The sequence below is a fragment of the Narcine bancroftii genome, chromosome 3, assembly GCF_036971445.1.
Source record: "Narcine bancroftii isolate sNarBan1 chromosome 3, sNarBan1.hap1, whole genome shotgun sequence".
NCBI lineage: Eukaryota > Metazoa > Chordata > Chondrichthyes > Torpediniformes > Narcinidae > Narcine > Narcine bancroftii.
In genome coordinates, this window is record NC_091471.1 from 253726574 (window position 1) to 253745986 (window position 19413).

At 40.7% G+C, this 19413-nt stretch overlaps 1 protein-coding gene across 3 annotated transcripts; it reads left to right on the plus strand.

Annotated features, from left to right (window-relative positions):
- The first annotated feature begins 11487 nt into the window (after nt 1–11487).
- Nucleotides 11488–18998, plus strand: LOC138756453 (probable G-protein coupled receptor 139). Of its 3 annotated transcripts, none has more exons than XM_069922943.1 (3): nt 11488–12555; nt 12825–12943; nt 17601–18998. In XM_069922943.1, the coding sequence occupies exons 2-3, from the start codon at nt 12844–12846 to the stop codon at nt 18509–18511; spliced, it is 1011 nt and encodes a 336-aa protein (XP_069779044.1). In that variant the 5' UTR covers nt 11488–12555; nt 12825–12843; the 3' UTR covers nt 18512–18998. The 3 variants fall into 3 exon arrangements, 2 of the variants coding, with proteins under 2 accessions (XP_069779044.1, XP_069779043.1); XM_069922942.1 differs by having other exon boundaries at nt 11488–12371; XR_011353078.1 differs by lacking the exon at nt 17601–18998 and adding an exon at nt 14244–14343 and having other exon boundaries at nt 11488–12943.
- Nucleotides 18999–19413: the final 415 nt, after the last annotated feature.

Genomic DNA, 19413 nt, shown 5'->3' on the forward strand with positions numbered 1-19413 from the left:
CTTCTCTCTGTAACCTTTAATACCCTTATACTGAAGAAATATATCTAATTCCCTCTTAAATATATTTAATGAACCTGCCTCTACTGCCCTCTGTGGCAATGAATTCCACAGATTCACCCCCCTCTGGGAAAAGAAATTCCTCCTCATCTCGGTCCTAAATGGTTTGCCTATTATCCTCAAACCATGGCCCCTGGTTCTGGATTTTCCCATCATTGGAAACATCCCATCTGCATCCATTCTGTCCAGTCCTGCCAGAATTTTATAGGTCTCTATGAGATCCCCTCTCAATCTTCTAAACTCCAGCGAGTACAATCCCAATTTGCGCAATCTTTCCTCATAAGTCATTCCTGCCATTCCAGGTATCAGCCTGGTGAATCGCCTCTGCACTCCCTCCATTGCAAGAACATCCTTCCTGAGATAAGGTGACCAAAACTGCACACAATACTCCAGGTGTGGTCTCACCAAGGCCCTGTACAGTTGCATTAAGGTATCCTTGTTCCTATACTCAAACCCTCTTGATATGAAGGCCAACATACCATTTGCCTTTTTAACCGCTTGCTGTACCTGCATGCTCGCCTTCAGAGACTCGTGTACAAGTACTGCTAGGTTTCTCTGCACTTCCCCATCTATTAATCTATTGCCATTCAAATAGTAATCTGCCCTCTGGTTTGTACTTACCAAAGTGGATAACCTCACATTTATCCACATTGTAGTGCATTTGCCATGTATCTGCCCAGTCACTCAATTTATCCAAATCACACTGGAGCTTTCTGACCCCCTCTTCCGTGCACACAACCGCTCCTAGCGTAATGTCATCTGCAAATTTGGAGATATTACATCCAATCCAAAAGCCATAACATTTGAGAAGATAACAAACAAAATTAACAATGATAAGCATGTTATGTAGTTTATATAGATTTTAGTCCTCTTTGAGAGATTAGTTCAGAATGTCATAATGTTGGGTTTCCATGAAATCGTAGCTGTGTGTCTAACAAACTGCCATGACTGTAGAATGCAGATAATAATAGTGGAAGAAATATATTCTGCATGGAGGACAGTGATTAATGAAGTTCTGCAATGATTGGTTCTGGAATTCCTGGTCATTGTGCTTTTAGAAATGATCCACATGAAAAGGAGAAAGGATATACCCGAAATGAATGCAAATGTACAAACATTGCAGAATTCTACATGGTGCTGAACGTTGTCGGAGTTTACAAAGGAGAGAGGCAGGATTGTAATGGAAGATTCTCACCTATTTTTTATCCTGTTTTTTTCTTCATTTGCAGCTCTTGGTTCTGGAGGGCTGAGAACCTGTTTATTTTAAACTTGCAGCTTTGGGTTCTGCAAGGCTGAGAACCTAATTGTTTTTAGAATCAGCAGACATAAGCAAAATTCCACCAAGGGGCCAGAGATGCTTTTATCTAAAGAAAGGACATCTGTGTACCGAGAACGCTTAATCTTCCTGCTTATTTTGGTCAAAGACTGTCAGAGGCCTAGCCTTGATGCAAAATAAACCATTGTATTCAAAGTGATAAGCTGAAAATTATGTTGTTCGTTAGAAGCCTAGCATGTTAGCTTGCTTTCTTATCTTTCTTGCTGTGCTAGGAATAGGTGCTTGGATAAGCAGTTTTTGGGGTAATATAAGTTATGGTCCCGCTGCTGAAGTTTGAGACTTTCCGAGAGGTGGCAACATCTCTCAGCAAGAAGAAGAACTTCTGGAGTCCAGCCAACATCCTGGTCAGGGGAGGTGGACAAGCTGCTACCGGCACCTTGACAACCTACTACAAGTGTGCAGTCGTTGCCTCGCTTCAGCAGTTGGGACATGTCCAAGCATTGATAAATATAGTCGGGAAGGGCTTGCATATTGTAGTGCAAAATCAGCTTTTGAATTTGTAATAAACATTTGTATAATCTGAACTGCTCTCGGTGTGTGTGTGTCTATTTTCTTTCGGTAGCTCAAACACTGTGACCAATCTAAAACGAACCAAGTGAGAGGTACAAGTTTTCCCAAGACAATTGGCGCTGTGAGCAGGGTTGGATTCAAGATGTTTTGCCAAAAGAAAGAGGTGAGCCCTGAGCAGTTCTTGATTACTGGATGGACTTCCAAAGACAATGGTTTTGGCATGTTGGTCAATACCCTGTCTTTGTTAGGACCACCCATTAGTTGGGATGAGGTAAGATTTATCAAGTGTACCTCTGGGAGAGCGGGTTGCCACTCTCTTTCGAGAAAGAAAATTTCCTGATAAAAAGGGGATGCTGACGGATGATTTTTTGGTTGCTGGCCACAGCCTTATGCCACTCCATTCAGCGTGAAGCAGAATCAGTTCAAAGAGAAGTATAATCTCAGCACAAGAGAAAGCAATTAGAGGAGGAGCTAGAAGCCATGCGACAACGCTGTTCCATGATGAGCGAAATTGCTCGCTCCAGTCAGGACAGAGCCAAAGAATGGGGAGATAAGCATGTCCAAATGATCTGCCGTAATATTAAACTCCGGCTGCAGCTCTATGCAGGTAAGGACAGGCAAGGAGTAGAACCCAATCCATTTCGTACTCGTGCCATGATAAGGAATGGTGATGATCCTGATGTAATTAAGGATTGGGATGGGAATATCTGGAATGATGACAATCGTAATGATGCAGATACTCCCCAGCATGTGTCTAACATACTACCCTCTCCACCACCTGCTGTTCATGCCTACCCCATAAAGCAGCAGACTTCCCAAACAGACAGAAGGGGGATGATGTAAGGGTAGAGATGGAAGGGATAGATACTCCGGTCTCCCACGTGGACCCAGGGGAAAATACCCAAACCCCTGCTTATGCTCTATGGTCTACTCCCTCTATGGCCTCAACCCCCTCCCCTAGACTGGATGGATGGCCCTGCAGGCCAAAGTGGGAACAGCGGTCGTAAGCAATCAATGATATGTGACTTCTCTGTAAAAGAGCTGGCTGCCATTGGAGATCAATTTAGGCAAAATGCAGGAGAAACTCTGGCAGCCTGGCTCCTGCATGTCTGGGAACAAGGAGGGGGTAATGTATTTTTAACCCCTGAGGAATTGTTGGGATTAAGAACATTATCTACTGATGTCAGGGTCACTGCTGAGCTGCGGGGTAGAGGGAGAGAGATGTATTACTTACTTACTTCTCTAGGCGATGCCCTGCTACGGGTATACCCATCACCAGTAGATTGGGATTTACATTTGCAGAATAATTGGAGAACCCCAGAGGAGGGTATAGCAGTAATTCGTCAACATGCCCTGGCCTCTGCCTTGTATGCATGGCGTTTGAAGCTATGGGTACATGGGGGGAGCCCTGATGAAGAGATATTCACGGTTGGAATGCATACCAGATTGGTTTGTTCTGCCTGCTAGAAACAGAATTACCTTTAAAGAAATTGCTCGAGACAAAAATTGAGAACAAAGAACATTTATTATACAACAATGCAAAGTTGGGTGCTTCCACTTACCCTGGGATTACACACATACACTGGGGCTCACACAACTTTTATACAGTTTATCTCAGTATAGGAATAACCCCCCCCCCCTTACATTCTTCTGCCTCCTGCTGGAGAGGTTTGGCATTAGGCAATCCTGCCTGCCGATGTGCTGTTTCTGTGCACTTGGAGGACCAGGGGGGTATCCTGTCGGTGTCTTCTCATGTCATTATCCTCATTGTCCTGATTCACAACCTTGCCCTTGTCCCCATTCACTCCTCTCAGAGTTACAGTCTCTTCATATGCAGAGTTCGCTAATCCTGTCTAGGGTTTACTTGTTTAATATACATAACTTGATAAATCTGTATAAGGCTTACTAATTATATATGTAGAACTGGCTAATACTGTCTAAGGTTTTCTAATTATTTATGCAAGCCTTGCTAATTCTATCTGGGGCTTGGAGACCCTTATCTCGTTCAGACTAACTCTACTTCTATCATCAACTCTGTCCTTATCTCCTTCATTTAGTGAACTTGCTGATTCTGTCTGAAGACTAGGAGATTCTTATCTTACTCAGACAGTGTCAGCTTCCTGCCTTCTAATATCCATGTCTCATGTTGTTTGTACTGGTTTCATTCATTTACTTATGTATCAATTTTATTTTCTTCATGTTCATATTGCAATATCAGTTTTTCTCATCTCTCACATGCCCAACCCACTACACGTGGGCTGGTTCTGTCCGTAACATTTCCACTAATTGGGCACCCTGTGTCTGAGGTGGTGCACACCTTATCTGGGCTTTGAGAATTAGAACTGGGAGGTAAAATCCACTCACGTACAGCCCAGGTTAAATCAGACAAGCAGGATGAAAAGAGAGGGCCTGCTGCCAATAACGGACCGACAAGGAAGGACCTTTTTCTAACCTTGTTAAAGTTAGGCGTACCTAAAAGTGATATTGATGGGAAACCTACTGCGGTCCTTTATGCCCTTTATAAGAGAAACGCAGGGAAACATCATCCCCAGCTGCTGAGTCCTCCTGGCCCAGCTGTGCACTTGGCTCCCCCTGCTGCTTCTATCGAGCAGGCTTCTCCTGTTCCACTTACCCGTGATGAGGTACAACAAATGGTTAATAAGGCTCATGGATAATAGTGGCATGTGGACCCCCGAACCCTACTGAAGCATGAAGGTGTGGGCAGGGCTCACATGTCTACACCATTGAGATACGGTGGATACACGGGGACCCACGGCCCTACATACCATTAACAATCCATTGGGGTGGTGGTAATGACTGCCAATATTTGGCCTTGGTCGATACGGGTGCGGAGCACTTGGTGATTCCGGGTAACCCCAACCTCTGCACTGGACCGACCTTTTGAATAGAGGGGTTGGGAGGTGCGGTCACCCTGGCAAAGGAAATAAAAGTCCATGCCATGGTGGGTGATAGCCCTCCCCCTATCTGGTTCCATGCCCTGGTGGCTGCTACTGACGAGTGTATCCTGGGTATTAATATGTTGGCTGGTACGACCCTCAATACTATCCAAGGGGGATTTGCCTTTGGAATTCGGACTATTAGAAAAATCTAGTAATGGATCAGGCTAAGTGGGATCCTGTGATGGTGCCACCCCCCATGAAACCAGTGTGCATTCCACAATATCGCCTCCCTGGAGGGCAAGAAGAGATTACTGCCACCATCGATGCTTTGCAAGAAGAAGGGGTAATGAGGCCCAGAACGTCGCCCTTTAATAGCCCTGTGTGACCGGTCCAGAAGCCGGACGACTCCTGGAGAATGACAGTTGATTATCGCTTTTTGAACAAACATGCCCCTCCACTTTCTTCAGCAGTTCCGGACATTGATTCCCTTACTGAAAACATTGCTCCTGGGAACTCAGGAACATGGTATGCTGTGATTGATCTCGCTAACACCTTCTTCAGTTTTCTTATTGCTGAGGACTCACAGGATTAGTTTGCCTTTTCCTGGAAGGGCCGCCAGTACACCTTCACTCGCCTCCCACTATTTGACACAGCCTAATTGCCCGTGACCTGGAGACGGTGACAGTATCGCCTTCCCTCTCGATTTACCATTATATTGATGATGTGATGATCCAAGGGGCCACAGAAGAGATGGTACAGGAAGGTTCGGAGAGTGTCCAAGATACCCTGATGCAAAGAGGGTGGGCCATTAACCCTGCAAAGGTACAGGGCCTGTCCCAGACAGTTATGTTCCTTGGAATTCAGTGGAATGCTGGAGAACAAGTGGTTCCCGATGAAGTTCACAATAAAATCACAGACTTGGCCACTCCTACTAACAAAAAAGAGACCCAGCGTTTCCTGGGGTTATTGGGATACTGGCAATGTCATATTCCACACTTGCATTGCTTTTACGTACTCTGTATAAGGTTACCCAAAAGAAAACAGACTTTGTATGGGGTGATGATCAGGAAAGGGCATTCCAGTCCGCCAAGCAGGCTGCCCGCATCCCAGATATCCCCTACGAACTACAGGTCTCCGTTACTGATGATGTGGCCTGCTGGAGCCTCTGGCAGAAACAAGAGGGTCGCTGAGTCCCGCTGGGATTCTGGTCACGTACCATGCCTGAGGCTGCCACTCGTTATTCTGCTTTTGAACAACAGTTACTAGCCTGTTACTGGGCCCTGCTGGAGACTGAAAGAATGACAGGTGATGCAGATGTTCAATTGTGACCTGCACTTCCAATAATGAATTGGGTTATGGCTAATGATGCTAATCTAAAGATCGGGCGGGCGCAGCAGTCTTCTATTGTTAAATGGAAGTGGTATATTCAGAGTAGTGCAACCAGAGGTCCTGAAGTGGTGGGCCGCATGCACAAACAGGTGGCTGATCTTCCGTCTCATCATGAGGACGTTGAACCTGCCTTGGCCGCTCATTACCCCACTCACCAGTTCAGTGGGGTGAACCATATGATTTGCTCACTCCAGCAGAACAAGAGGATGCCTGGTTCACTGATAGTAGCAGCCAGTGTGTGCAAGGAAACTAAAGTGGAAGGCAGTGGCTTACCATCCCAAGACAGGAACTTACTTATGCTGAGTTGAAGGCAGTGACTTTACCACTACATCCCCATGATCACCCTCTTCACCCGTTTACTGATTCCTGGGCTGTGGCTAATGGACTTGTGGTATGGATGCCTGGTTGGCAAAAGAATGACTGGATGATACATGACCGCCCAGTGTGGGGAAAAGAGTTGTGACAGCTGTTGTGGGATGCTTCCCACCACCATGAGATAACTGTGTATCACGTTGACGCCCATACCAATGTGTTGACTAACATGGCACAACATAATGCAGTTGCAGATAAGCTTGCCATTATCAGCCGTGCTGATACCGTCCCCCTGGCTCGATGGGCACAAGAACAGAGTGGTCATTTGTGGGAGAAGGGATGAGCTATGTGGGCCTGTACACATGCTTCACCCGTCCATCAGGATGATGTCCGCATGGTCATGCGTACATGCCCAGAATGTCAACTTGTGAAGTCCCGTGTAATTCCTCCTGGTCCGCATGGCAGAATAAAACGGGGTGCTCGCCCAGCTGCGGTTTTGAAAATTGATTACATAGTCCCCATGCCAGACTGTATGGGTAAATCTTACATCCTAGTAATGGTTGACACCTTTTCGGGCCTGGTCTTTGCTTTTCCCACCAAGACGGCTGACCAAGCTAGCACTATCCAAGGACTAAATCATTTAATTTCTCGTTATGATCTTCCAGAGGAGATTCAGTGTGATAATGGCTCGCACTTCTCCGGGGAGGCAATCTGTGATTGGACAACTGACAACGGTATCTTATGGGTTGACCATATTCCTTATTACCCGCAGGCTGTTGGGTTAGTTGAACGAATGAATGGCTTACTGAAGGAACAAATTCGTTTGTTAACACCACTGGGAACCCTGAAGGTGTGGTGTCATGTGCTACAGCAAGCAGTCGACAATTTGAATCATCGCCCTTTAAAAGGAGGTACACCTTTCCACCGACTTCTTCACGCTTCTGAACTACAGCCTACTCCAGAAGAAAAACAATCATTGCCCCACACTCCTGAACTAGAGAATGCCGGACAAAAGGTATGGGTGGCACCACCAAGTAGTGGCCCTCCTGTAAAAGGAGAAATAGTGACACCTGCACAGGGTCACACTCGGTGGGTAGCTATTAAGGGACAAGATGATTTAGTCTGTTTAAACACTGAACGCTTACGATATCGTGAGTGACATGTGTCAGGCTTCTTTGTTCCATGTTCTCCATTTTACGCTCCTGGTGTTCTGGCTTAACAGCTGCTTTGGTGCCAACAATTGGATTTGTAATAATGAGGACGTTCCAAGGGAGATATCCATGGGAGACGCAGTGTGGTGAATTACATCAAGGAAGTCCTCAGTCACCTGCCTCAAGTGCAACTTATATCGATACGTTATTGCCAGTGTCGGTTCTTATATTTTGATTGTAGATGGACCAACTGAAGAGGTTGCCACCTACTTCTGTGATGGTCGTTTTTGTACTCACTTTGTATCTTGTAATAACTCTGCTCCACCTGCTGCTAAGTGGCGGAAGGATTCCAGTTCTCTGGAGGATTGGTGCTCTGCCTTGCCATCAAACATTCCTTCAGATTTGTCTGACACTTCCTTTCTCCATGTTTCCTATGCATACGCTCACCGATTAAATGTTTCTGATTGTTGGGTTTGTACTATAGGCCCTTTGCATGCTGGTATAGGCATTCCCATGATCCCCATTCCTTTCACCCGGAAATATTTTGACCCCTCCAAAGGCAGAATTTACATCCTGAGGAGGCTCATTTCTTTAATCTGAGTGATATTTTGGGTATTTTCTGAGGATGGCATATTTCTACCTCCTCTCATAATGTCACACCCCCTATTTTATTGTTTCCCAATATGTGAAGGGCTCTGTCTGTTTTTGTAAATTCCCTGCCAAACCTGCTGATTCACTGAGATTCAGTAATTTTTTGACATATTCCCTTTTTATTTCCAAGCCCCCTGTGAATGCGACTTATTGGGTTTGTGGGTCTCGCGCCTATGCCTGGCTACCCCTTACCTGCGGTGGTTGCTGCTATTTAGCATATGCCGTCCCCTACCTACACCATATTTCCCGTTTAGAGGACCATTCCTCGCTTATGCATAGGTCCCCTGTCCTTCGGCATAGATGTCATCTTTCAGGTGCCGAGATTTTCCTTGGCGCCTTGATGCCAGGTTATGGTGATATTTGCATTTCCCTAGAGGTTCTCAAATTATATGATCTGATGAACTCTGTTGCCAATGAGACATCCTTTGCCCTTTTGCCTGTCAATCAGGGCCTTAGTGACCTTAGTGATGAACTCTCTGCCAGGAGGACAGTGTCTTTACAGAATCGTATGGCCTTGGATTTTCTGTTAGCAAAACAGGGTGGCACATGTGCCATTGTCGGTTGTGAATGTTGCTCGTATATTCCCAATGTAACCACTAATATTTCTGCTATTATTCAGCATGTTTTGAATTCTGTTCGTGAGCTCCAGCGTCTGGGTATTGTGGCCAACAAGGATAGTTTGAGCCTTGGTTGGAATCCTTTTTCATGGTTAGCTGGTACATTTAGGGGTTTATGCCACGCTATTCTTCGTTGGTTGCTCGCTTTATTGCTTGTTTTTGTAATTATTGTAGTTTTAATTTCTCTTTTACGCTCTTTTTGTACTCAAATACTTGTCAAGTCTCGTGTCTGACAGTCTGTGATCAAGGGGTGGAATGTAATGGAAGATTCTAACCTATTTTTTAACCTGTTTTTTCTTAATTTGCAGCTCTTGGTTCTGGAGGGCTGAGAACCTCTTTTTTTTTACATTTGCAGCATTGGGTTCTGCAAGGCTGAGAACCTAATTGTTTTTAGAATCAGCAGACATAAGCAAAATTCCACCAAAGTGCCAGAGATGCTTGTATCTGAAAAAAGGACATCTGTGTACCGAGAACGTTTGATCTTCCTTGCTTGATTTGGTCACAGACTGTCAGAGGCCTAGCCTTGATGCAAAATAAACCATTGTATTGAAAGTGATAAGCTGAAAATTATGTTATTCATTAGAAACCTAGCACACTAGCTTGCTTGCTTATCTTTCTTGCTGTGCTAGGAATAGGTGCTTGGGTAAGCAGTTTTTGGGGTAATATAAGTTATGGTCCCGCTGCTGAAGTTTGAGACTCTCCGAGAGGTGGAAACATCTCTCAGCAAGAAGAAGAACTTCTGGAGTCCAGCCAACGTCCTGATCAGGGGAGGTGGACAAGCTGCTACTGGCACCTTGACAACCTACTACAAGTGTGAATTCATTGCCTTGCTTCGGCAGTTGGGACCAGTCCAAGCATTGATAAATATAGTCGGGAAGGGCTTGCATATTGTAGTGCAAAATCAGCTTTTGAATTTGTAATAAAAATTTGTATAATCCGACCTGCCCTTGGTGTGTCTGTCTATTTTCTTTCGGTAGCTTAAACACTGTGACCAATCTAAAACGAACAAAGTAAGAGGTACAAGTTTACCCAAGACAAGGATGCAAAAGTTGAGCAGAAAAGTGGCATGTGGATTTCAACATGATAAATGTGCGGTGATGCAATTTGGAAAGTCAAACCAAAAGGATGAAAAGAGGATTAATGGATGTTGGGCTTTATGAATATGGGGATTGAGTTCAATTGTCCAGTTGGTATGTGGCAACTCGACAAATGTATGCTGAGTTCACATGGGTATTGCGTTCCATCTGGTCACCTCATTATATGAATGGTGTGAAAGCAAAAGGAGGGGGCATGGAAGATTTGACAGCATGTTGCATTGTTTGAAAGATAATTCTTATGATGCAAGATTATCAGAACTAAGATTTTTATTTTTTTTTAGCAAGGAAGAATGAGACCAGACCTACTAGAGGGTTACAAAATTCTGAGAAGCACAGACCGGGTAGACAACCAATGCCTTATTCACAGAGCAGGAATAGTGAATACCAGGCTACATATGTAGAAAGTGTAAGGAGGAAAGTTGAGGGTCGACATCACAAGTAGGTTCATACACAGATTTGTGGCTGCTTGTAATGGAATGACTTACCAGGAATTGAGATAGAGTATGAATCATCTGTGTAATTTAGGAGACTCTTGGATAGACAAATGGATGAATATAAAATAAAGAGTTATGAGGCAGGAATGGTTTAGTGCATTTTTTGAAAACATTATTTATAATTAATAAAAAACGATACATTCAATAAATAATACAGTATTTATTTTGTCCTACAAAAACCACATGGTTATCCATCCAAACTCACCCAGCCAACTATTAAACGTCACAAAAATAAAGAAAAATGGAAACAATAATAGAGAACGTAAAAAAAAGCCAAGACATTCAGGTATGGGTCGCGGTTGGTGAAAACCCTATCCCTTCATGGGAAATATTTTAACAATTTAAACATGTTCATCCATGTATGGGCTCTAAACTTTAACAAATAGATAATTATTTTTAGATTATTTGTTATCTTCTCTAACGGAATACATGACCTCTTCTCTGCATGCCGCCGGTGAATATTCAATTCAATATCATTCTTCCATGGAACTGCAAGGCATTTCCTAGCAATTGCTTAACTTTAACTCTAAGCATAATGTTTTATATTATCCAAAAAAATATTATTCTTTAAAATGGAATTTCAAATTTAAATATAACTTCCTAAAATTCTTTAATATTATCCAAAAACTGTTAAACGGTATCACATTTCCAACCGACTGTAAGAAAGTTCCTACTTCCATATGAGATCTAAAACAAAAATATGAAGTGACATATTAAACTTTCTTCACCGCGGTTAAATATAATTGATGAAAACATTTCTAATGCATCAATCAATATCGCACATTCACACTCTTAAGACATACTATCTTCGCATATCAATATCTAATCATCTGGGGAGATGGATATATCTTCATCTGTCCTGTGCATTTATGAATAAATGTTTGTGTCGCCATAATAAAAAAGCTTTATGCGCATTGTTTTATGTTTTTTTTGTGACACATATGTTGGTCAGCAGCCACGAGGTGGAGCTGGCTACAGGGAAGCAGTGGAATATCACAGGACACCAGAAAATTGAGAGAACAACACACATTTGAGATTGAGAATTGAGTTGATGACCACAACACTGGAACGATGAAGGGCTCTGCGGCTGAAGAAAGCACATTCAGCGGACTTGGTTAGTCGGGGTAAGGACCCTACGGAGGCCACTGGCTGATTACGACTGCGGGTGAAGTATTCACAAAGGTCGGCTGGAGAGTTGCTCAAGAATTGGGTGAAAAGGTATCACGAATCTGAACTGGTAGTCGAGAGGATGCCTGTGTGCTGTAGGTGGTGGAAGAAGATCCAGGAGTGAATTTCCAGAGACATTTAAGAGGCCCGTGAATGTGCGGCGTGGGAGCGTGGTGGGATGGGCAGATAAATCATGTGGAGAGATTTGGTATTTCTCACTGGATATCATAGTCGATGTCAACATATTGTAGTGAATCCATTGGCCAGTTCTTGAGCTCCTTTGTGCAGTATGTGTCATTCTGAGCTGCAAGTAACAAACCTAGAGATGTGTGTGTGAGAGAGGACGGGGCTGTTGTTGGAACAATTGTTCAGGAGACTCTCCCGCCTCCCCCAGATAATGAAGAATCACAAATATTTTTAAATTCTCCCTATTTATCATAAGCGCCTTCGCGGTCACTTATGCATCAAACTGCAGTTAATGCAGACAAGAATTATATATTGGTCCTGGTCATGTCTGCATGACACGAGGATGGGAAAAACTCTCGGACAAGTTAACATGTTTCAACTGTTCATTGTGTCGTCGCTGATGTGAGGTTTGAGGTACCTGAACCTGAGCTGAACTCCACTATTTTAAAACTTAATGATCAACTTTTCAAAAATATACGATCCTGCGCTACTGCTGACTGAGAGGTTAGCGTCCGACTGCAGAAACCTGACGAAAATCTGTGACCTTGGTTTTCGAGCAGAAGCGAATCCGTGGAGGATGGCATTTCCCTTCCACTGTCTCCTCATGTAATGTTCACGGATTATCAAAACTTTTTCATTCAGATAATCAACACTTTAGATACTGAAATTGGAAGGAATTATGAACATGGTGGGTTGAACGAGGGTGAAAAACAAAGGGCCGTCAGGTATTGGGCAACGGGTGGCGCTGTGCTCTCTCTCTGCTGACTGTGCCGCGGTTTGTTTTTCCCAAATGTTTGTTTAAATTCCTGCATCTGCATCGTTTGGCACAAACAAGAATGTTGGCTGTGTTTATGCGACGCTCATTTCTCTGGAGGTAACATCAATTACCGTTTATTGATGATCCTGGGATAGATGAAGGCTCTCTGCTACTTTCTTACACAGAGCTGTCCCTTTCAGACTCCCCATCATCGTCAAGATGAGAGCTCCACTCACTGTCTATCCATTTTCCTCGTTGCCTCCAATGTTACAGACAATTATGATTTACTACCCGATTGTGGCTGTCTTCGGGGTCCTGGGTAAGTGATTGCACCTGAATTTGAAAGAGGTGATTTCTTCCGGCAGTTATCTGGACAAAACATGGATTTTAGCCGCCACTGTTCAAAATTTAATGCAACTTTCTGAATGACCAAGATAAAGATAATTTGGATAGACCATTTAGTGAACAAGAATTTAAGGAAGCACTTAAATGTTTACAGAATAATACGTCTCCACGAGAGCATGGATTTCCTGTGGAAGTTTGTTAAGGAATTAAAGACTTAATAATTACTTCATTTATGCTAGTATTGTAGCACAGTCCCAACGTCTCCGCAAAGCGAGTCGCCACTTGGTGTTTCTCCGTCGAGTTCATACCCTCTTCCAGAAACCTTTTCAACGGCGAGAATTATGGTTATTCCTAACAAAGTCAGATATCCTTTAAGATCACCCTAATTTCGACCAATTTTATTGTATAACATTGTTCATAAAGTTATAGCGAAGATCTCTAATTGGGCTGTAAGATGAGATCGCAGTGATCGGCATGGTTTAGCTATATCTGTAGGTTTTTTTAAAAAGATTTTTTTTAAGTTTTTTTTAATTCAGATTTGTTTTTTCTTCTTTTTTGGGTTTTTTTTTCTCTTTTTTCATATATTGATATTAATTATATCTTTTTTTTAGAGATAGTTCACACCCTAAACTGATCTAAAAAATTTTTTATGATATATTTTTATTCTGTAATATTATTGTTTTATATCTCTGTATTAATTCATTACTTACTATGTATTTTTATATCTCTTTGAACTGTATGTGTTTATAAATTATAATAATAATAAAAAGATTGAAAAAGAAAGAAAAGATCTCAGCAAGCAGAATAAATATTCCGTTTGAGATGTAATACATATTGATCAACAGTTTTCTTAAAAGCAAGACAAACATCTGAAGATATAGTAAGATTATTGTTTCAGGCACAAAGAGGCGACTAAAGTTGCATTAGGTGACATAAAATGCTTTTGATATATTCGAAAAGATTATTTACTTAAAGTTTTAGTTAAATTTTGTGTTGGATTTAATTTTGTAAATTGGATTAAAGCACTTTACAGAAGTCCTCAAGCTAAAGTATTAGCTAATAGGCAAATATCTAAATCATTTAAGTTCAAGAGGTCAAGTAGGGAAGTTCGTCATTTATCCTTGTTTCAGACGTGGCCAATAACTACTCTGTTTGCATTGAATATAGAACTTCTTGAACAATTTATTTGTATTGATGAACAGTTAAAAGTGTTTATGACAAATCAACTGAGCATAAGATTTATTGCAGATGATTTCTTTGTATGTTTGGCTCAGACACAACTCTCATTACCTGGACTTTTTAATCAACTGATAGATTATGAAAAAGTTTCTGGTTGAAAAATAAATTGGGATAAAACTGAAGATATGGAATTAGTACAAGGTGATTATTCACAATGTAAATTAGATATATAGTTCATATGGTCTAGCAATGTGATTAAGTATTTAAGAATACTTGTTTCAGACGTGGCGGATTTCTATACCATAAACTTTATTCAGGAATTAAACAAAATTGAATTTGTGGAAAAATATTCACCTTTATACAATTTAGCGACCTATAAAGATAAAGGTAAATCTTTCAATTTAATCAAATGCACTTTAATCTTTCTCATTAATGGAACATAATATAAATTATAGAATGATTGCAAATTTACATCTATCATAATCCCTAAGTACTCAATTTTATAAGTCCATCAAAGTTTACTAATTTGCCTAGCTTCATCGTAATTGATCATAATTTCCTTCACAAATTGGTAGCTTTTCTCCCAATTCATTTAATGTCTAGAAAATTTACCATATAATGCAAAACAATTTTGAAAATAATTTAAAGATTGTTTCGGATTATTTAAATATATCGAAAAATCATCAGAAAATAAATTAATCTTATATTCATCCTGTCCAATCCTTATACCTGTAATATTCTCATTCTGCCTGATATCCAGAGCTAACAGTTCAATGTCCAATTCAAAAAGTGCTGGGGACAAAGAACAACCTTGATGAGTTGAACGTGCTCATATATAAAAGGAAGAAGATTCACATTTTGACGCCACCCTTGCTACAGGAGTATTATATAATGCCTTCACGCAACCAATTAATTAGGGTCCAAATTTATATTTCTACAAAATTTTAAATAACAAATTCCATTCGACCCTATCAAAAGCTTTTTCAGCAACTACTGACACTACCAGTGGTAAGTTGGGTTGCTGACGTGAAGCATTGATCAATGAAACCACTCAAAGGATATTATCCGAAGCATACCTATCTTTAATAAAACGAGGGTGGTCAGAATGTACTAATGGAGGTAAATACTTTCCTAAACTATTTGCTAATAATTTCACTATTGTTTTATAATTCACATTAAATAAATATTTTAAAATAAATATTAAATAATAAATAAATTTATTTTAATAAAGAAATTGGGAGAGAAGTAGAAACCTTCAAAGGCACTCAGTCTTTTTTTTGGTATAACATTTATTATTACACTCAAATATGAGTCTGGTAAAGCTTTTTCCTGAGTTACGTGATTAAGAACATCCATCATATCCTTGTGACTTCCCATTAGGCATTTGTTGAATAACATCCTTTATTTCTAAATCCGTAAAAGGAGAATCCATCTTCCTCACATCCTACTCCTTCATTATTGGTAAGTTCAACTCTGGCAAAAATTCTTCAATAGAACCATCGTCTCACACTCCCTCACAAGCATTTATCTTCTGATAAAATGACAAAATTGGTCATTAATTTCCTGAGGTTTTAAAGCAACTGAATTATCCTTCCTCACAGCATTAATAATCCTTGAAGCTTGTACAGTTTTCAAGTGCCATGCCAAGACTTTATGTGCTCTGTCTCCTAACTCATAACTTTGCTTAGATCTTTCAATCAAATGGTCAAATAGGTTAGTTTGCAATATATTATATTTTAGCTTCAATTTTGTCAAAAAAGCCTTATTATCTTCTATAGAATTCCTCTGAAATTCATTTTGCAACTGTGCTATTTGTTTATCCAACAACTGAGACTCTCCCAGAAATTTCTCATTTTCTTTTGATTTGATGACATGGAAATGCATTGAAATCATCCCATACAATAAAATTACTCTTGACTGTATTCTTATTCAAATCTAAATATATAGCAATTTGATCCTTAATAAATTTTACAAATTTCATTTCTTTCAATATCATTTGGTTAAACATCCAGAGAAAAATAGATTGATTAACATCCGGCTCCACCCAAGGGAGTTGTTAAACTCCACCCCAGGGAGTTTAATTAGCTCCGATGTTATCAAGCAAATGCATTGCAGTTAGTTGGAAATCAGGTGTCAATTTAACATTAGGGAGTCCGAAAACAGAAATTCAAAGTTGTTTACCATGAGATAAAAAAAATCATATAACTTGAGAGTTTTTTAAATGGAGTTGCATTCCGTATACTCGAACATTAGGTTTAAATGTATAAATAATTCATCTGAAAACTCTGGTCCAATGAAGTCTTCGCTTAATAAATTATCTTTGTTTGAAATGATTTTAGGAATCTTTCGAATGTTTACTAAAACAATATAATTTAAAGTATATATAATTAGTTATAGATATAACCATATATATATTCATAATTCATGATAGCATATTAGTAATTTTATATATATATTTATAATTCATGATAGCATATTAGTAATTTAACTTTAGTACAGTTTATAGTTGGGGCAGGTCGAGGACCGGTGTTCAGAGGGTGTTATAAATGGGCTTTTATTCTGTAACTTTCTTTCTTTTTTCTCTCTATTCAAATCAACAAATATTCAATCAATCATTTGTAACAATGTGATATATGATTTCTATTTGTTTTATATATATTAATTCTAAATAAATAAAATCAATTCCTGGATTCCGGCAAAATCTTAGTAAATCGTAATAAATCTCCACACTCTTTGAAACTTATTGAATGTTTTCCTTTTCAAAGGTGACCCCAGGTTTTGCGTCATCACTGAACTTTGACAATTCAGAAAGTCATTATTTTATTTTATGAAGGTTAATGTACTAAAATATCCCTTCCTGTCCTCCAAATTCCGTTGTGTGGATTTCAGGGAATTATGTATCTGTATTCCTGGATCTCACTCTCCTTTCACAATCTTCAGGGCCTTGCGTTTTACCATGTGCATCTTACCTTGCTTTGTCCTTCCAAAATGCAACAATTTGAACTTATCTCTATTAAATTTCGTCTGTCATTTTCATCGAATTATTGCACCTTGTACAGACAAAGCCCTGTCGAAGTGTGGCCGTGCTCACCGGGCAGAACTAGTAAGATAATTAATAGTGAGGAAATAATATCATCAATACGATCTGCAAAGTTAGCAAGGTTTCGGATAGTGGAGTGTAAATCTGGGTCCGAAAATTGTCAAAGGAAGTGTAGAAGGTGGATGATTGGGTCGGGATGTTTAATATTTTGGTGCAGTTCTGCAACATTAGAGATCGGATGTGAATGCTGTGGGAAATGTTGGGTTAATTGTTAATTTTACCATTGTTAAGTTTCGTTCAGTAGAGTCAACGCCGATGCTCAACGCATCACAGTAAGACATCTCGGAACGTGAAGTAACGGGCTTACTTGATATATACTGACCACGGATTTGTGATCTTTCTTATTTAACAGCTAACGTGATGTCCATTGTGATCCTTTCGCGGGGAAATTGCGGTCTGTCCAGGTGTGTCTCTCGCTACCTCGTGGCCATGGCAACGGCGGATCTGTTGGTCGTGTTCCTTGACGTGATACTGTATCGTGTGAACGACTATTATTTTCCAACAACGTTCCTGTTCATAACTCAGGTGTGCGCTTGCCAGATCACACTGATACACGCCGCCACTGATATTTCCGTGTGGTTGACTCTCGCGTTTACATTTGATCGATATGTGATGATTTGTTGCCACAAACTGAGGACGAAAGTTTGCTCCGAAATAACAGCCCGCAAAGTGATAACAATCGTGTTCCCGCTGTTCGTCTGTAAAAACATCCCTTGGTTCTTTCAACTTGAACCCATGTTTACTGTGAGTAAAACAGATTGGTTATGTGTTTTTAGAAGTCAGGATTGGACCCATCCTGGATGGATATTATTCACGTGGATTCATCGAGTGTTGACTCCTCTGTTCCCAATGTTAATGATATCACTTCTTAATGCTCTGACGGTCGCGCGTATTGTTGCAGCCACCAGAGCCCGCAAGGTTCTGAGAGGCAGCAACAATTATGCGGATGAGAATGATTCCGAGGTTAAAAGCCGAAGGAAGTCCATCATCTTACTCTTTGCAGTGTCAGGAAACTTCATATTGCTTTGGATGACCTATTTAATATTTTTCCTGTGGATGCAAATAACACAACGGTTTGTCTTTACCAGTGCGAAGGACCCAATGTTAATCGCGGACCAAACCAGTTACATGCTCTTGCTTCTGAGTTGCTGCACAAACACTTGCATTTATGCAGCGACTCAGTCTAAATTCAGGGAGGAGCTGATCAACGTGATGAAATATCCGGTAAAAATACTATTGAAATGTTTAATTGGAGGAAAATAAGTTCGGCTTTCGGGATATCGGATTCCACCAGCATTTAAAACCAGATAGTTTCCCTTCTGCCAACTGCAACCTGTTATCCCATGGAAAGATGGAAGAAAATACACGCAGCGCAATGCTTATTTGCCGCTAAATTTCAGTTTAAACAAAGCAAAGTCAAATCAATTCTTACAGTTCATGATTCCCTGAACATTCTTATAACGTGGAAAATCATTTGGAATTGAATCAGTTGATGATCTCGCAACCGTTTGGTTTATTTTCCCAACGATGGAAGTTGAGCGAAGTGCCAGCAGCGTAGGGTGAGCCTTTTAATATATCCCCTGCTTCTCCGAGGGAGCAGTAATTGCGGATGGAATGGAAGGGAAGGTCTGAGATAGGATAACCGTTCATTTCACGAACTTCTGCATTTTCTTCGATCTTGGGTGATGTCACATTTGTGGCCCGAAATGTGAAGTTAATAAAACATTAAACACAAGTCTTATCAGGTAAACTTCTTAGTGTCTTTATTCTCCCGTTTTCCTTTGTTCTCCTGCTTGTGTTCTTATCACTCTCTCTCATACCACGTGACTTCCGGTATATCTCATACATATTCATTATCATGACATCCCTCCTTTAATCAGAAATAAACTTCACCTTCACTTACCAATATCCCTTGGAAACTTACAAACATCGTAACTAATGGTAATACTATAACTCTACTACATAAAGTTTACTTCCTACAGCACTCATACATGCACTTTATGATATAAGATTAAATACTGTCCCAAAGTTCTTATCAAACTATGGCACAAAGTCTTCGTATCGTTTGGGCACTTTCCGGTTTCGTTTCGGCCTGTCTGCGATATTGTCGTTAATTCTCGGTTGTTCACTCTCAGCGTCGGACATACTGCTCACCACGGCTTCGG